Source organism: Molothrus aeneus, chromosome 3 (genome assembly GCF_037042795.1).
Source record: "Molothrus aeneus isolate 106 chromosome 3, BPBGC_Maene_1.0, whole genome shotgun sequence".
Classification (NCBI taxonomy): domain Eukaryota; kingdom Metazoa; phylum Chordata; class Aves; order Passeriformes; family Icteridae; genus Molothrus; species Molothrus aeneus.
Genome location: NC_089648.1, coordinates 109,826,483 through 109,842,900, shown reverse-complemented (window position 1 = coordinate 109,842,900; position 16,418 = coordinate 109,826,483). Strand labels below are relative to the sequence as shown.

The 16,418-nt window shown below is 51.4% G+C and overlaps 1 protein-coding gene across 1 annotated transcript; it reads left to right on the top strand.

The window, feature by feature from the left end:
- The first annotated feature begins 889 nt into the window (after nt 1–889).
- Nucleotides 890–15,632, top strand: FDFT1 (farnesyl-diphosphate farnesyltransferase 1). Its single transcript, XM_066547609.1, has 8 exons — nt 890–1,036; nt 1,985–2,082; nt 6,896–7,079; nt 9,583–9,711; nt 10,095–10,286; nt 10,862–11,038; nt 11,255–11,407; nt 14,010–15,632. Exons 1-8 carry the CDS (start codon nt 935–937, stop codon nt 14,229–14,231), a joined length of 1,257 nt encoding a protein of 418 aa, XP_066403706.1. The 5' UTR covers nt 890–934; the 3' UTR covers nt 14,232–15,632.
- The last annotated feature ends 786 nt before the right edge of the window (nt 15,633–16,418 follow it).

The following is a 16,418-nucleotide window of genomic DNA, read 5'->3' as shown; positions in this document are numbered from 1 at the left end:
CAAAGAATCATAGAATATCCTGAGTTGGAAGGGACCTACAATGATGATCAAAGCCTAGCTTCTGGAAGAAAACAACTCACAAAAAAGAACCCCAAGAGCTGAATCTTGCACTTGGAAGGATGGGGATGGAGCTGGGCATGTGTTGGGTTCTCAGCACAGGAAGGGTGTGGACTGTGGAAGCGAGTCCATAAGAGCACCATGGAGGTGTGCTCTAAGGGCTGGAGCCCCTCTGCTATGGAGGCAAGCTCAGACCTGGGGCTGTCCAGCTTGGAGAAGGCTCCAGGGAGATCTCAGAGCCCCTTTCAGTGCCTGGAGGGGCTCGGGAGGGCTGGAAAGGGACTTTGGACAAGGGGGAACGGCTTCATACTGCCAGAGCATGGGGTTAGATGGGGTACGGGGAAGGAATTCTTCCCTGTGATGAGCAGGAGCGGGCTGGGATGGAATTCCCAGAGAAGCTGTGGCTTCTCCACCCCTGAAAGTGTCCAAGGCCAGGCTGGACGGTGCTTGGAGCAGCCTGGGATAGTGGAAGGGGTCCCTGCCATGGCAGGGGGTTGGAACTGGAAGGTTTTCACGCTCCCTTCCCACGCCAACCCTCCCGCACCTCCATGGCGGCTCCGCTCCCCTCACGCTCACACGAGGGGGTTCGGGGCCACCGACTCCTTCCCGCTCCGCCTGTGCCGACGCGCGCCTCAGCCAATCAGCGCCCGCCTCCGGCCGTCACACCAGCCGCGCCGCCTTCCTATTGGCTGTCGCTGCCCTGGTGCGAGCGCACCTTCGCCAATCGGCGCCGCGCCCGCCCCACCGAGCGATGTGCCGAGCGCTGTGATTGGCTGCGGGGCGGGGCTGGAGCGGCCCCGCCCGTGCCCGGTTAAGCGGCGGGTTGGGGGGGGGCGGCGGGAGCGCGCGGCGGCGGCGGGGTCTGAGCGCGGCCCCCATGGAGCTGCTGCGGAAATGGTTGGGCCACCCCGAGGACATCTACAACCTGCTCCGCTTCAAGATGGGCGGCTACCGCGCCGTCATGCCGCGGATGGACACGGTGAGCGGCGAGGGATGCGCGGGCGGCGGGAAGCGCTTCGCTGTCGCCGGTGCGCGGTGCTCTCGGTGTGGAGTGGGGCATGGGAGGAGGAGGAGGAGGTGGGGGGTACTGTCATGTCCGGGCGCATATACGGTGTTGCCGTGGGTGACCATCTCATATCCAGCGTGTATAGGACTTTGCCCGGCTTTGTGTGCCTTGTGTACGCCTCGGTGCTTCCCGGTGGTACCGGCTCCGGGCATCCTATTGCATTGCTCGTACCGTGTGTGCATCCTACCGGTTCCGGGCATCCTGTGCATTGGTGTATCCCACCGGCTCCAAGCATCCCTGCTTTGCCCGGTGCCGGTACCCTGCGAGCTTGCCACCGGCTCCGGGCATCCCTTGCATTGCTCGGTGCCGGTACCAATGCCGGACATCGCAGAGCCCCGGTGCTACCGGAGCATCCCGCAGCTCCAGGCATCCCTTGTATTGCTCAGTGCCAGTATCCTGCGAGCATCCCACTGACTCCGATTATCTCACGCTTCCCATGCATTTCCCGGTGCCTATACCCGCATTCATCCCCCCACCTCCGAGCATCCCTTGCATTGCTCGGTGCCGGTACCCTGCGCGTATCCCCGGCGCTCCGGACATCGCACGGCCCCGGCGCTGTCCGTACATGGCAGCGTCTCCGGCCACGGCACGGGGCGGGTTAAGGGGCGTGTTTCGGTCCGGGGCGGAGCGGAGCGGCCGCAGCCCCCCAGCGCTGCCGCCCCCATGGCGGCCGGCTCCCGGGCCGTGTCCGTGCTGCGGCGGACACTGACGCTGTCCCCGCCGCGGAAGCCCCCGCGGGCAGCGGGCCGGCGGCGGGGACAGCAGCCACAGCAGCAGCGGCAGCGGTGCGGAGCCCCCCCGGCCCCGCTGCCCGCCGCCCCCCGGCTCCAACCCGCGGCCCCCGGCCCGCTCTGCCCGCAGGACTCGCTGGGATGTGGCCTCCGGACCTGCTACCGATACCTCAACCAGACCAGTCGCAGCTTCGCCGCCGTCATCCAGGCTCTGGATGGAGAGCTGCGGTGAGCGGGGGACACCCGGGGGGATACGGGAGAGGGGTGCGGTGACCACCGGCACTGGGGGTTTTTGGGGGGCGGTGGGTAGGGTGACACCCCAACAATGGGGATCCTCAGGAGGGAGTGGGTGCAGCTGTCCCCTGGAACTCCCTGGTGATGGTGGGGGTAAATTTCCTCCCTGGGAGGTGGTGATGGAGGTGGTGATGGTGGGGGTAAATCTCCTCCCTGGGAGGTGGTGATGGAGGTGGTGATGGTGGGGGTAAATCTCCTCCCTGGGTGGTACAATGCCACCCCAACACTGGGCATCCCAGGGAACTTAGTGGCCCCCCAGTTTCAGGTGTCCCCAGGAGCTGGTGGGTGTGATGCCCCCCCAGTACCAGAGCTGGGCCCATGCAGTACCTACCCCCAAACTCCGTTTTTGTCTAGTGGAGCTGCTGGGACCGGCTCCCTCTCCCATCAGGAGCTGGCTGGGCTCGCTCAGCTCAGCCCCACCCCGTGCAGCAGGACGTGGGGATTTTCACGTCCCAGCTGGCTGTACCACATCCCCCCTGTGCATCACATCCCTCCCCAAACTGGGTCTCTGGGCTGAGCAGGCTGTTAGACACAGGGCCTGGCACTCTGCCCCGTGTGACACCCTGGGAATGTGTCCTGGCGCTGCCAAGGCTGGCGCTGGACAAAGGCTGGAGGGAGGAGGTGAGGAAAAACCTGGGGTTGACCAAGGGTCTGGGCCGTGCCTGGGAGGTGCTTTTGGAACCAAATGGTGCAGTTGTCACAGGGGGTTTGTTGCACACCCGTTTTTTGCTGTGCAGATTTTGCTGCCCTGTGCAGAAAAGCTTCAGACAGGAATAGTAACAGAGGATGTAAATAAAGCTCAGCTGGCCAGGGGGCCTCATGCCATGTAATTATTCTCCATACAATTCCCTATATTCATTTGACAATTACTGATTTCAGTTTTTAAATCCCCAGTTAATTCCAAGATGGGTTGATGATCAAATTTAGGGGTTCTGGGAGTTGTTGCAGACACATCTGATGGCTCTGATCTGAGCAGTTGCAGGCACCAGCCCGAACACTGGGTGGTCTGTGGGGTTTCTGAGCCCTGGTTTGGCATTTTGGATGGTGCCCCATAGCTGTGTCCAGTGTTTATGAAATGGTGTTTGCAGCCTGGTTGACAGGAAGGCAGAGAAGTTCAGTGGTTTGGCTGAAATTGCATGGAAAAGTACGAGTAGGGCCAAGAATTAAGCTTTTTATTTTCCATGCTTTTTCTGTGCAGGAATTAAGAAAAAAAATTTAAGAAAACACTATGAAACCTGTTAGCAATGTGTCCGCCCTGTGCTTGCCTCAAACTTCCTGCAGTTTTCCTTGTGTTTTTTGTCCTTTAATCCTTGCCCTACAGCCGTGCAGAAGGATCACCCTTCAGGGCACAGAATTTCTGCCTGGCATCCTAAAAATGCTCTTGCCTGATCTTTGTAACCCAGGTTGGGCAGGGATGGTGGTTGGATTACAGCTGGCTCAGTAGTGCATCAGGAGAGACTCATTTTCAAAGCCCAGGAGTTCTGTTGGAGAATTTAGGGATGAACAAGGGAAATACAAAATAGTGAGGATAGAGAAATAGGTAGAGCCACAGCCTTACAGAAGGAATTAATTTTGCTGGATCAAAAAAAGTGCTTGCATTGATGTTAACCCCTTCAGGGAGTTCAGCTGAGGCCCTGTGGTTACAGACAGGCATCCCAGAAGGGCTGCTGGAAAATGAGGAACTTCTGGAGGAGTGCTTGGGGCAGTGGCCAGACAGGGTGTTGGTAGTTGAGCTGAAATGTCTGGTTCTTCCTTTCTGTTTTTTTTTGTCCCCATGGACCATCTGTTTTGCTGGCCAGAGCCCTGTCCAGCTCATTGCTCCATGGTTGGGGCGTTTTCTGGGAAGGTGGGAGGCTCAAAACTGCAGCTTCATCCACAGCTGAGCCAACAGCATCATAACTGCTGCTGGTGGGAAGGAGTTCTGATCCAAGCTCACAGCTCCTCTCCTGGTGATGGAGAGGAGAGGAGGGATGCTCCTGCCTCTCTGCTGCCAGTTCCATGCTCCTGCCTGTCTCTGGAACTCCTCAGGATCTGTTCCTGAGGGTCCAGCACAGGCTGTATGTCCTGGCAAGGAGGAAGGAGACCTCCTCGTGGGCAGGAGGGAGCTACAGCTGACAGGGCTGAGCTTGAGCTCTGGGAGATCCAGACTTGTACTTTGCAGCTGTCTGCTTCCATTTGTGTCATAGATCTAAATTCAGTGTGTGATGGAAGCTGGGGAGGCAGGGTACCCTTCCCTGGCCAGGCAGGGTGTTGGTAGTTGAGCTGAAATCTCTGATTCTTCCTTCCTGGCTTTTTTTGTCCCAATGGACCATCTGTTTTGCTGGCCAGAACCCTGTCCAGCTTATTGCTCCATGGTTGGGGCATTTTCTGGGAAGGTGGGAGGCTCAAAACTGCAGCTTCATCCACAGCTGAGCCAACAGCATCATAACTGCTGCTGCTGGTGGGAAGGAGTTCTGATCCAAGCTCACAGCTCCTCTCCTGCTGATGGAGAGGAGAGGAGGGATGCTCCCGCCTCTCTGCTGCCAGTTCCATGCTCCTGCCTGTCTCTGGAACTCCTCAGGATCTGTTCCTGAGGGTCCAGCACAGGCTGTATGTCCTGGCAAGGAGAAAGGAGACCTCCTCGTGGGCAGGAGGGAGCTACAGCTGACAGGGCTGAGCTTGAGCTCTGGGAGATCCAGACTTGTACTTTGCTTCCATTTGTGCCATGGGTCTAAATTCAGTATGTGATGGAAGTTAGGGAGACACATAAGGTCTGGATGCAGAATTGAAGTTAAATAAATGTTTTAACTCTGCTGGGTTCTGGAATTACTGCTGGCTCTTCCCTGGGCATGATGCCCATGTGAGAGCTGCCTCTGGGATGGCATTTCCAGGTTCTGCTCTGCCTTTCTTGGTGGCTCCTGGAAGCAGATTGGAGCCTTGGGCACTTGCATCCTGTTGGATGAACATTTACAGCCTGGCTGGAATGGAAAAACTCAGTCATGCAAAGGAACAAGAGCACGAGAGCTGCTCATGTGGTTTGACAGAGGTGTTAAATACCCTTCTAATCAAGGAAAAATAGCCAAATTTAACAGTATTGGCTCTAAGAGCAAGTCAGTTTTCCCTGGGTGATTGTCATTCCAGGAGTGCAGCACTGTCACCTGCTAATTAGCATTTAAGCAGACCAAGCTACTTTCCATTTGTTAAACAATTAATAAATGCCTCCTCTCCTTGGCATATATCCCTGTGCTCATGGAGATCTGGGGATTATTTTATATAAATCCTGGAGTTGCAAGAGTTGCAAACAGCATTTCTTGCCATCAGGACTTGGTTTTTTGTGTTGTTTTTTTTTTGTTGTTGTTGTTGGTTTTTTTTTGTTGTTGTTGGTTTTTTTTGTTTTTTGAGTTTTTTTTTTTTGTTGTTGTTGTTGGCTTTTTTTCTTGTTTTTGTTTTGTTTTTTTTTTTTTTATTGTTTTTTTCTTTAGCTGGAGAAATGTGGATGCAGGGATGGGGAAGGAAGCAGGGATAGGGAAGGCAGGGGTGGTGGCTCTCCAGCAGCTTCCTGCTGGGATGCTGGGACACATAGGCTCTCTCCAGTGTCTTGCTCCTGGAGATATAAAATACAGGGTGATTTTGGCTCTTTCTGCCAGTCCTAATGTCCCTGTTGCACAGTGTGACCCCTTTATTTCCCCCCAGCATGTGTATGGGGGGGGAATATTTTACCCCAACAGGGTAAAAAGTGTGCAGAGAAGAGGGAATGATGGGGAAAACTTACCTGTTTCCTCCCTTCCCTATTTGACATTTGCATTTCCAAATAAGCTGACCTTGGGCTCTGTCCTCTGGGTCCAGGTGAGCGCTGGCCTTGCTTGCAGGGTTGGATCTTCCCTGCTCAGGGAGCTCACAGTCTGACCCTTCCCTGATACACATCTCAGAAACCCCAAAATCATGCTGTAGTTCCCTGATACACATCTTAGAAACCCAAAAATCATGCTGTAGTTCCCTGATACACATCTCAGAAACCCCAAAAATCATGCTGTAGTTCCCTGATACACATCTCAGAAACCCCAAAAATCATGCTGTAGTTCCCTGATACACATATCAGAAACCCCAAAAATCATGCTGTAGTTCCCTGATACACATATCAGAAACCCCAAAAATCATGCTGTAGTTCCCTGATACACATCTCAGAAACCCCAAAAATCATGCTGTAGTTCCCTGATACACATATCAGAAACCCCAAAAATCATGCTGTAGTTCCCTGATACACATATCAGAAACCCCAAAAATCATGCTGTAGTTCCCTGATACACATCTTAGAAACCCCAAAAATCATGCTGTAGTTCCCTGATACACATCTTAGAAACCCAAAAATCATGCTGTAGTTCCCTGATACACATCTCAGAAACCCCAAAAATCATGCTGTAGTTCCCTGATACACATATCAGAAACCCCAAAAATCATGCTGTAGTTCCCTGATACACATCTTAGAAACCCCAAAAATCATGCTGTAGTTCCCTGATACACATCTTAGAAACCCAAAAATCATGCTGTAGTTCCCTGATACACATCTTAGAAACCCCCAAATCATGCTGTAGTTCTCCTCATGAGGGAAAATCCTGCATTTCCTACCCTGGCTGGTGTCTTCCCAAAGGCACCTGGCAGTGCCAGTGTGTGACACACTGAGCTCAAAGTGCCTCTGCTGAAGGCAGCTGCTTGTCCTGCCTCCTAGGCACCCCCAAGTAAAAGCTTACTGGTTTTTCTCCCTTTCCAGCCATGCAGTCTGCATATTCTACCTGGTTCTCCGTGCCCTGGACACTGTAGAGGATGACATGAGCATCCCTTTGGATGTCAAGGTCCCGATGCTGCACGAGTTCCACTCCCACCTGTACCAGCCAGACTGGAAGTACACAGAGAGCAAGGAGAGGGACAGGCAGGTGCTGGAGGACTTCCCAACGGTAAGGCAGCCTCCTCCTTGCTCCTGATGGCACCTCTGGGTGCCTGCAGAGCTTGTTCAGTGCCACAGAGCTCCCCAAGGGCTCCATCACCTGCCTGTGGGGCTGGGTGCCAGGCTGGGGTGAGAAATTCAAACATTGTGCAATGCTGTGGGGCACAGGGGATCTGGCTGTGGAAAAATTCCAGCTCTGGAAAGTGTCTTTTTTGCCTCCTCTGCTGGAAGAGCAGATGACCATTGTCTTGTGGAGAGAGATTTGGGGTTGTTACAGTGAATTGTATTTGTGGCGTGTTCTGATTAAGGAAGGAATGATGAATTTGACTTAATGTTTTTAGAAGGTCATTATATTATATTATATTATATTATATTATATTATATTATATTATATTATATTATATTATATTATATTATATTATATTATATTATATTATATTATATTATATTATATTATGGATATTTATAGAATGCTAAAAAGATAATAATGAAAACTCGTGGCTCTTTTCAGACTCTCTTCACAACTGAGCACTGATTGGCCAATGAGTCAAAACAACTCACACCAGAAACCAGTGAAACAATTACTTGTAAATAAACAGTCTTTAAACACATTTCATATAAGCAAAACAAAAGTTAATAAGAGAATTATTGTTGTTTTTTTTTTTTCTCTGAGGCTTCTCAGCTTCTCAAGACAAAACTCTTAGGCAAAGAGATTTTTCAAAAAATGTAAACGTGATACCTGTGTGCACAGTGGGAGGTGTCCCTGCCCTCTGGTAGGGCACAGGGTGGAATGAGATGAGTGTTAAGATCCCTTCCCACCCAAACCATTCCACAACTCTGTGATAAAAAACAAAAAGCACCCTCACTGTAATTAGTAACAATATTGTGTGGACTTTTTTATTATTGAGCTGATTTTTAGGGTTTTTTTCATCGCTCTGTTTAGGAAAAAAAAATGTAATAGTTCTGGTGAGGAACATCTCATTTTCAGAGGATGTTCTGTTTTGTTCAGGTTTTTACCATTTTTAATTTATTCTGCCCTATTCAGGCTTTCTCTAGCAGTGGGAACGGGGTAGTGGTTTGGAGAACTGAGATGTGTTGGGAGTTCTGATGCTCAGGTTTGGAGTGTGGAGTGCTATAGGGGATGTCTGTGTTGGGAATCTGGGTAACAAGACTGTGGGTAGGGATACAGTAGGTAAGGCTGTGGCTTGGCTTTAGAGGAGCTTTTGAGAAGGTGTTTGTGGCACTTTGCTGTTCTCTTTTGGTGTATATGTTATTTATTTGTGGCAATCCATGCTCAGGTATGATTTTAATAATTTTTAATATTTTAAACGAATATTTTAATAATTATTCTAGTAAGTATAATTTTACTTAATATTTTGATGACTATTATTTTAATATTTTAAATAATTTTTAATATTTTAATAAATCAATGCTCAGGTATGATTTTATTCATTTTAATAATCATAAAATTGTAGAATCATGGAATTGTTGGGTTGAGTGGGACCATAAAGCTCATCCCATTTCATCCCCTGCCAAGGCAGGGACACCTTCCACTAGACCAGGTTGCTCCAAGCCCCATCCACCCTGACCCTGAATTTTCTGGGGGGCATTCACAGCTTCTCTGGGCATGCTCTGCCAGTGCCTCACCACCCTTACAGTGAAAAACTTCTAATAATATTTCCTAGAGGTGCATTTGCAGGCTGTGCTCCTCTTTGAAGGGGACTGAAGCCACAGAGGCAGAAGCAGAGTGAATACATTTATTTTACAGACAAACCCTTATTGCACAAAGCCCCTGGGCTGGCTGCAGTCCCCCACTGATGGAGAATAAAGCTTAGCACAGTAAAACATGATGCTCCACAGTTTTGGGAAAAGGAGGATGCACTTTTTATTATTTTTTTTTTCAGTCTGAGAGTGATGGAGACAGTGCAGGTGTCCCTGCCCATAGCAGGGGGGTTGGAACTAGAAGACCTTCAAGGTCATTTCCAACCCAACCCACTCTGAGATTCCATGGTCACGTTACTGGACATGCAGTAGGAAGATTTCACACTTCCCTCACTGCTTGATGCCTTTCCAGTTGTGCCAAATGTGTGAAGCTTGAGCTGGAGAGGCTGGGGAGAGCAGAGCACCAGAAACCTCCCACGGGTCTTTTCCCGTGGCTGGTGTGATGGAATGCTCTCAAATTACAGAGGAAAACAGCTCTGTGTACCAAGTGCAGTCAGTTTTGTCCTGCAGCTCCCAGATGATACCAGTCCAAGGCCACAGAGCCTTCCCAAAGATTCTGCTGTGTCTGATCTCCTGCCAGAGACCATCCTGTTTAGACTGGGAACAGGCTAAGCCTGAGCTCCAAGGACCTTGAAACAGCTCAGGTTGAGGGAGTTTTCCCAGATCTCCAGCCAGGGCAGGATTAGAGCCTGGTAAACAGTATTTTTCTGATTTGTTAATAAATGTTGAGCTGTGCTGTTTTGTTTTTTTTCCTTCCTGAACACTCTCTTTCCGTTTTTACCATGCTACAGATCTCCATGGAGTTCAGAAAACTGTCCAAGGTCTACCAGGATGTGATTTCAGATATTTGTCACAAGATGGGTGTTGGGATGGCAGAGTTCTTGGAGAAAAAGGTGGATTCTCAGCATGAGTGGGACAAGGTGAGTCAGCCCAGACAGAGGAATGGACTGAGCATGAGCAGGGTCATGGAGTTAAGCCCTCTGAGATCATCAAGCCCAACCATTCCACCAGCACTGCCAAGGCCACCACAGAACTGTGTCCCCAAGTGCCATATCCACAGGTTTTTTTGAACATTTCCAGGTAGGGCCCACCTTGTCTCTATGGAAGGGGTAGACAGACCATCTCTGTTGGGAAAAAGTGTTTTCATTGGAAAGCTGAGACATCCCAGGGAGAGCTTGCATCAAATGAACTGTCGATTTCTTTTTGTAAAACTCACTGTGGCAAACAGGCAGCTCTTTGTAACTGCTCCTTTTATCTTGTTTTTTTTTCCCCCTCCTTTCCCAACTTGGCACCTCCTTGGCAGTATTGTCACTACGTTGCTGGGCTGGTGGGGATTGGCCTTTCCCGTCTCTTCTCTGCATCAGAGCTGGAAGATTCCATCGTGGGGCAGGACACAGACCTGGCAAACTCCATGGGCCTCTTCCTGCAGAAAACTAACATCATCCGTGACTACCTGGAGGACCAGATGGAGGGAAGGGAGTTCTGGCCCAGAGAGGTGAGGAAAAACCTCATAAAATTGCTGCTGTTGGCTGTACATCTTCTTGGCAATGACACTTCTGATGACAGCTGGCTGCAGCTCTCTGGGTACAGATGTGGGGACAAGGTGATGTCACCACACACTGCCAAGAGCTACTTAGGCAGCTCTTTCTCCTCTCTGTAGGAATGAGGGAGGATGAGACTGCTTGAGATCCCAGGAGGGTACCCAAGATCTCCCAAAAAGCAGGATCAGCTTTGCCTGTGCCTGACATGACATCCAAAAATTTTTCTCCCCCTTTTGTGGCTCAGCTGTCTCACAGAGCATTTCTTGATGTGTGACTCACCTTTTCCTTGCCCTCCCTAGGAAAGATGTGGAGATGAGTTTCACCTTCCTCCTTTACCATCTCTTTGTGTGCACCAAGGCCACTGTCACATCCCCACAGCCTGCCCTTCCTGCTTTTCTTTACCCCAGCAATGCTCCAAGGCTGTTGTGTGGGGGTTTTTTGGTGGCTCTTGTTGCTCTCCCAAGACCTGCTGTCTCTCTGATGACATCAATGCACCCTCCAGCTCAGGAACACTTATCTTGGTGTTTAGGTTTGGAGCAGATATGCCAAGAAGCTCTCAGACCTTGCCAAGCCAGAGAACATCGACGCGGCCGTGCAGTGCCTCAATGAGCTCATCACCAACGCCCTCCACCACGTCCCCGACGTCCTCACCTACCTGTCCCGCCTCAAAAACCAAAGTGTCTTCAACTTCTGTGCTATCCCCCAGGTGAGCCAAGCTTCCAAGTGGTTCCTCACCCTCTGCAGCCCAGCTGGTGAGGAGCTGGAGGTGGAGGAGGTCCCGTGTTGTTGGTTTTTTGCTTATTTCTTGGCTCCTGCCGTTTCTGCTGTTGTTGAGGTTGTGGCTCCACTCCATGGATGTCACTGTGGACAGGGTGAATCTTTGGCAAGTTCCTTGCAGTGCAAGTTTGCTGTCTCTCCTCAGGTGATGGCCATTGCCACGCTGGCTGCCTGCTACAACAACCAGCAGGTGTTCAAGGGGGTGGTGAAGATCCGCAAGGGCCAGGCCGTCACCCTCATGATGGATGCCACCAACATCCAAGCTGTCAAAGCCATCATGTACCAGTATGTGGAAGAGGTAGGCTCAGCAGGTTGTTTTCAGCCATTTCTGGCTGTTCCTGTCCCTGTTTTTGGGGTGGAATTGGGAGTATATAGAAATCTGTTAATTTTATCCTTGGCTCAGTGGTGGTGGGGAGTGGTGATCATGATGTGGTTTTGGCTTGGACCAAACTGTGCTTGATGTGTTCCCTTGAATGTTCCCTGGGTCTGGGTGTGTGTCTGGACTGGGGCCAGGGGCATCCTGGCCTGGACCAGCAGTAATGTGTGACCAGGGCAGTGCCCATCCCCTTGACCCAATTCTGGGGTCAGTTCTGGGCCACTCACAACACAAAGGACATTGAGGGGCTGGAGCATGTCCAGAGAAGGGAATGGAGTTGGAGAAGGGGCTGGAGCACCAGGAGTGACTGAGGGAGCTGGGAAAGGGGCTCAGCTTGGAGAAAAGGAATCTCAGGGGGGACCTTATGACTTCCTGCTGACTTCAAGGTCCTGTGGAGATTAAAAGTTCACATGGAAAGTCAACTGGTGGGGGGTTTTATGGGAAAAAAACACCCCCCTCCCCAAAACCCAATTCCAGTGAAGGCTATTAAATAAAACTACTTCACTTCTGCAGCAGGGAGACCCCAAACCATGGGTTATTAGAGCTGCCCTTGTGAACTGGCCAATCTCATGTCCCACATGAGATTGGACAGTGACACTGCAGGGCTTTAACCAAGGAGAGGGTCTCTGCTTGAGCCCACCTTGCTCAGGCTCCTGCAGAGGAGTATCTCAGAAAGCCATGAGAAGAAAACCCCAAATGCCCCAGAATCAGGTGATGATGTGGCTGTTCCAGGCAGGAATGTTCCCACTGGTGTCCGGTGGGCCAGACAGCGAGTGAGGATTGCAGGGTGGGAACCCCTGGTCCCAGTAACACCACTGGTCCCAGTAACACCACTGGGACTCGAGGGATCACGTCCAACGCCATGTGGTCCATGTCCCATCATGGGGTGCCCTCAAGAGGCAGCTTGGCTTAGTGCACTTCCCGAGGGAAGTGGGAAAGGGATGGACCCCCGTGACCCTGTTCAGGGGGAAGAGACAAGGAGCTGACTCCATGTTTCAGAAGATTTGATTTATTATTTTATGATATATATTTTATTAAAACGACACTAAAAGAATAGAAGAAGGGGTTTCATCAGAAGGCTAGTTAAGAATAGGAAAAGAAGGAATGAATAACAAAGGCTTGTGGCTCAGACAGAGAGTCCAAGGCAGCTGACTGTGATTGGCCATTAATTAGAAACAACCACATGAGACCAATCACAGATGCACCTGTTGCATTCAACAGCAGCAGATAATCATTGTTTACATTTTGTTCCTGAGGCCTCTCAGCTTCTCAGGAGGAAAAATCCTAAGGAAAGGCTTTTTCATAAAAGATGTCTGTGACATCTGGCCCCATCCAGCTGTCCCTTGCTTCATGGAGCTCCACCACCAACATCACTCTTGACCCTCAAAACTTCAACTTCCTCCCATTTTCCTCCCTTAAACTCCCTGTGCCACCTTGAAATTTGATATCATGTGCTGGCAGCACAGCCCAGCCGAGAAGGAGAAGGAGGGAGTGCAGTGGGGGCACGGTGAGAAGTCGTGGGAGTTCTGGGCAGGCAGAGCCTGAGATTTTAACCCTTTTCTTGAATAATGGAAACCGTACAAATACTGATCCTCCTGGATCTGAATGAGAAGAGAGATAGAGATGAAATGGAGGAGGAAATGGGCAAGTGTGATGAAAGTTCATGCAGGTGAAAGATGTCGGAAGAGTGGAGAAGAATCTTAGGTGGGAGGAGGTGATGGAGTGGCCTTTGTCTGGACTTTTCTTGTATAGCCACGGACAGAACCATGTTTCCTGTGACACAGAGGCTGCATTTAGGGGGAGGCAATGGCTTGGAGCTGAGAGAGTGCAGTGATGTTATGGGAGTGCGTGAATAGAGACAACGGATGAGGAGGGTGGTGGTTGGTGCCCTTGATCTTCAGTGGAAGAGAAGATCTCTGTTCTTAAGACCCCTCTGCCCCAGGGGGTGAAATTTAAGGGGGACAGGTGTTCCAAAAGTGAGAGACTGTGCTCTTTTTGGAATGAGACAAAGCATCCTTAAAAGGAAAACCCTAGAAGCAGCTCTGGTCCATGCGCAGTGGTGAGAGCACTGGACATGGAAGGAAAAGGTCACAATGGCAAATGATCTCTGGGCAGTGCCACGAGTGACAGGGAAACACAGGAGGTTTCAGCTGTGTTTCCAGGGGCAGTCTATGGCACAAGGGGGACTCCTCACTCCTTGGTGAACTGAGAATTGATTATCTAAAGGGTGGTGATGGACTGAGAGTTGGTGATTTGAGGGATGGATGTATTGGAAATTTGGCGGGGGGAGGAGGAAATGTTTTTGGAAGGTTTTCATTTTTCCTGTGTGTTTCTTTTTACATCTAGTTGTAGTTTAGTTAATAAACTTTTCTCTTCTTTATTTCTAAGTGGGGGGCCTGCTTTGCTTATTCCTGGTCGCATCTCACAGCAGACACCAGGGAGAGTGTGTTTTCGTGGGGGCACTGGCATTGCGCCAGCCTCAGGCCGTGACAGAGCCCTAACTCCTCCTCCCTCCTCCCTCCAGATCTACCAGAAGATCCCGAGCACGGACCCCTCGTGCCACAAGACGCAGCAGGCGATCGCCGCCATCCGCGCCGCCAGCCTGCCCGGCGGCCCCATGGCCTCCCGCCACCACTACTCCCCCATCTACCTGTCCTGTGCCATGCTGCTGGCAGCCCTGAGCTGGCAGTACCTCAGCACCCTCTCCAAGGCCACCGAGGAGTACGTGCAGGCAGGGGACAACTGAAGGGCCCTGGCCGGGCGGGGGGAGAATGGTGGCAGGTGGGCGGCAGAAGGTCCCCTGCTGTGGGAGTGGCCCAGCACTGGGATGGTGACAAGGATGGGACACTGGGGAGCTGCAGCCCCCTGGGGTGACAGTGTGGCACTGCTGGACTCCATCCTCGCTGCCCTTGCTGGCTGCAAATGCTGACGGGAGTCTTAGTGTTTGGGGTTGAGTGGTTTTTCCCCCCCTTCTTTCCTGTTTACCTGAATATTTTTGGTGATTTATTTTTTGTTTGTTTTGTTTTGTTTGTTTTTTTCCGTTAGGATGGTTTGAAATAGAAACTCCAGTTGTTTCTTTTCTTCCTTGAGATTTGAGGCATCTTTCCAGGTCAGAGCTGAGTAAACCCCTGAAGGTTTTGCCTCCCTTTCTTAGGCAGCCTCTTCTCCCTCACCTCTGGTGCCTGCTCCATGCTGGAAAGATGCTGCTTCAGCTGGGAGAGGAATGTGCTTCCTTATCCAAGGAAAAAGCTCTGGCCACTTTCTGGCCCTCAGTGATTGGCATCCTGCAGCCTGGAAGCAGGCAGATTGTAGCCACATTTCTGTTGTGCTGAAGGATGCTGAAATGAGCCCTTTTCATGTTAAATATATGAGAGGTGAGGTACTCTGTCCACCTGAATGTGCCCCCAGCTGAAAGGCAGCTGTGCAGCTGGGACAGATGGCCCCTGCAGTGACACAGACCTCGTTTCAGCAGTGGGGAAGTGGTTAAAATGGGAAAGGAGCTGCCAGCACAGCCCTGAGCTCCCAGGCCTGACCCCACAGCAGGCTCTGGGCTCTGCACTGACCCAGCCCCAGGGCATGGGTGGCAGAGCAAGGCAGGGGAGTGAGGGTTTGCACCCTGCTGTCCCTCATGGAATGCTTTTTGAGGGGGGCATTGCTCACCCTGGAAGGGAGGAGTGATCCCTGCCAGCAGCTGGGAAGGCTGGAGCCACCAGGGGTGACCAGGGCAGGTTTCCCTGACCCACTTGGCTCTGGCTCAGGCTGATGTGTGAGCTGCAAGAGGCTTCCACTGCTGTCTGCAAACACATCAGGCTGGACTCACAAGAGGAAACAGCACTCTGAAGGCAAGTCCTGTTCTCCTGGGGTGGATTGTTGTTTGCAAGGTCCCTACCCACCCCTTTTAAATGCTGCTTTGCTGTCCTGAAGGGAAGGAGAGCCCATGTCCTGGTCTAGGACAGAGCTGCCAGGTGCAGGGCGGTGGCCTCTGCAAGGCCAAGCCCCTGTGGCCAGGCTGTTACTCAGAAGGAGAGCCCCTACTCCACAGTTCCTGGTGTAGATTTAAGCTGTTGTTCTAAAGAAACTCGTGGTAGCTCTATTTGTGCAGCTTCCAGTCTTGTTGAAATAAAAAGTTTTCTTTGAAAAAAAAAAAGTGCTGGGTCATCTTTTTCTTTTTTTATTTTAGCTGTCATTTCTTTTACAACAGTAATTTCCCCACAAGCCCTCCAGCTCAAAAAAAAAAAAGTGCTGGATCCTCTTTTTTATTTCTTTTCCAGCTGTCATTTCTTTTACAACAGTAATTTCCCCACAAGTTACAAGCCCTCAGCTCATGAAATTCCAGTGCTCCCTTGGTGACAACTCTGAGTATCAAAGTTCAGCCCAGTGTGACAGACCTGGGGGAAGAATTTTAACCAGAGGGACACCTGAGAGTCCATAAATTCACCTTGAAGGGAGTGGTGGCACAGCCCTGGGCTGCAGGCACGTGCTCCAGGGCCCTGGTGCATCCTCAGGGATGCTGGGGACAGGTCCTGGCTGCTCTCTGCTCAGGGTGGAAGCACTTTCCCCATCCCAAGGGGTGGCTGTCACCAGCAGGGCCACAGGACAGGGCTGGCAGTGACCACATCTGAACAAGGGAGGGGATTCTGCCCCTCTCAGGTCAGACCCCACCTGCAGAGCTGCCTCCAGCCCTGGGGCCAACAGCAGAAGGACCTGGAGCTGTTGGAGAGGGTCCAGAGGAGGCCACAGAGATGCTCCAAGGGCTGGAGCCCCTCTGCTCTGGAGCCAGGCTGGGAGAGCTGGGGGTGCTCACCTGGACAAGAGAAGGATCCAGGGAGAGCTCAGAGCCCCTTCCAGGGCCTAAAGGGGCTCCAGGAGAGCTGGAGAGGGATTTGGGACAAAGGATGGAGGGACAGGACACAGGGAATGGCTTCCCAGTGCC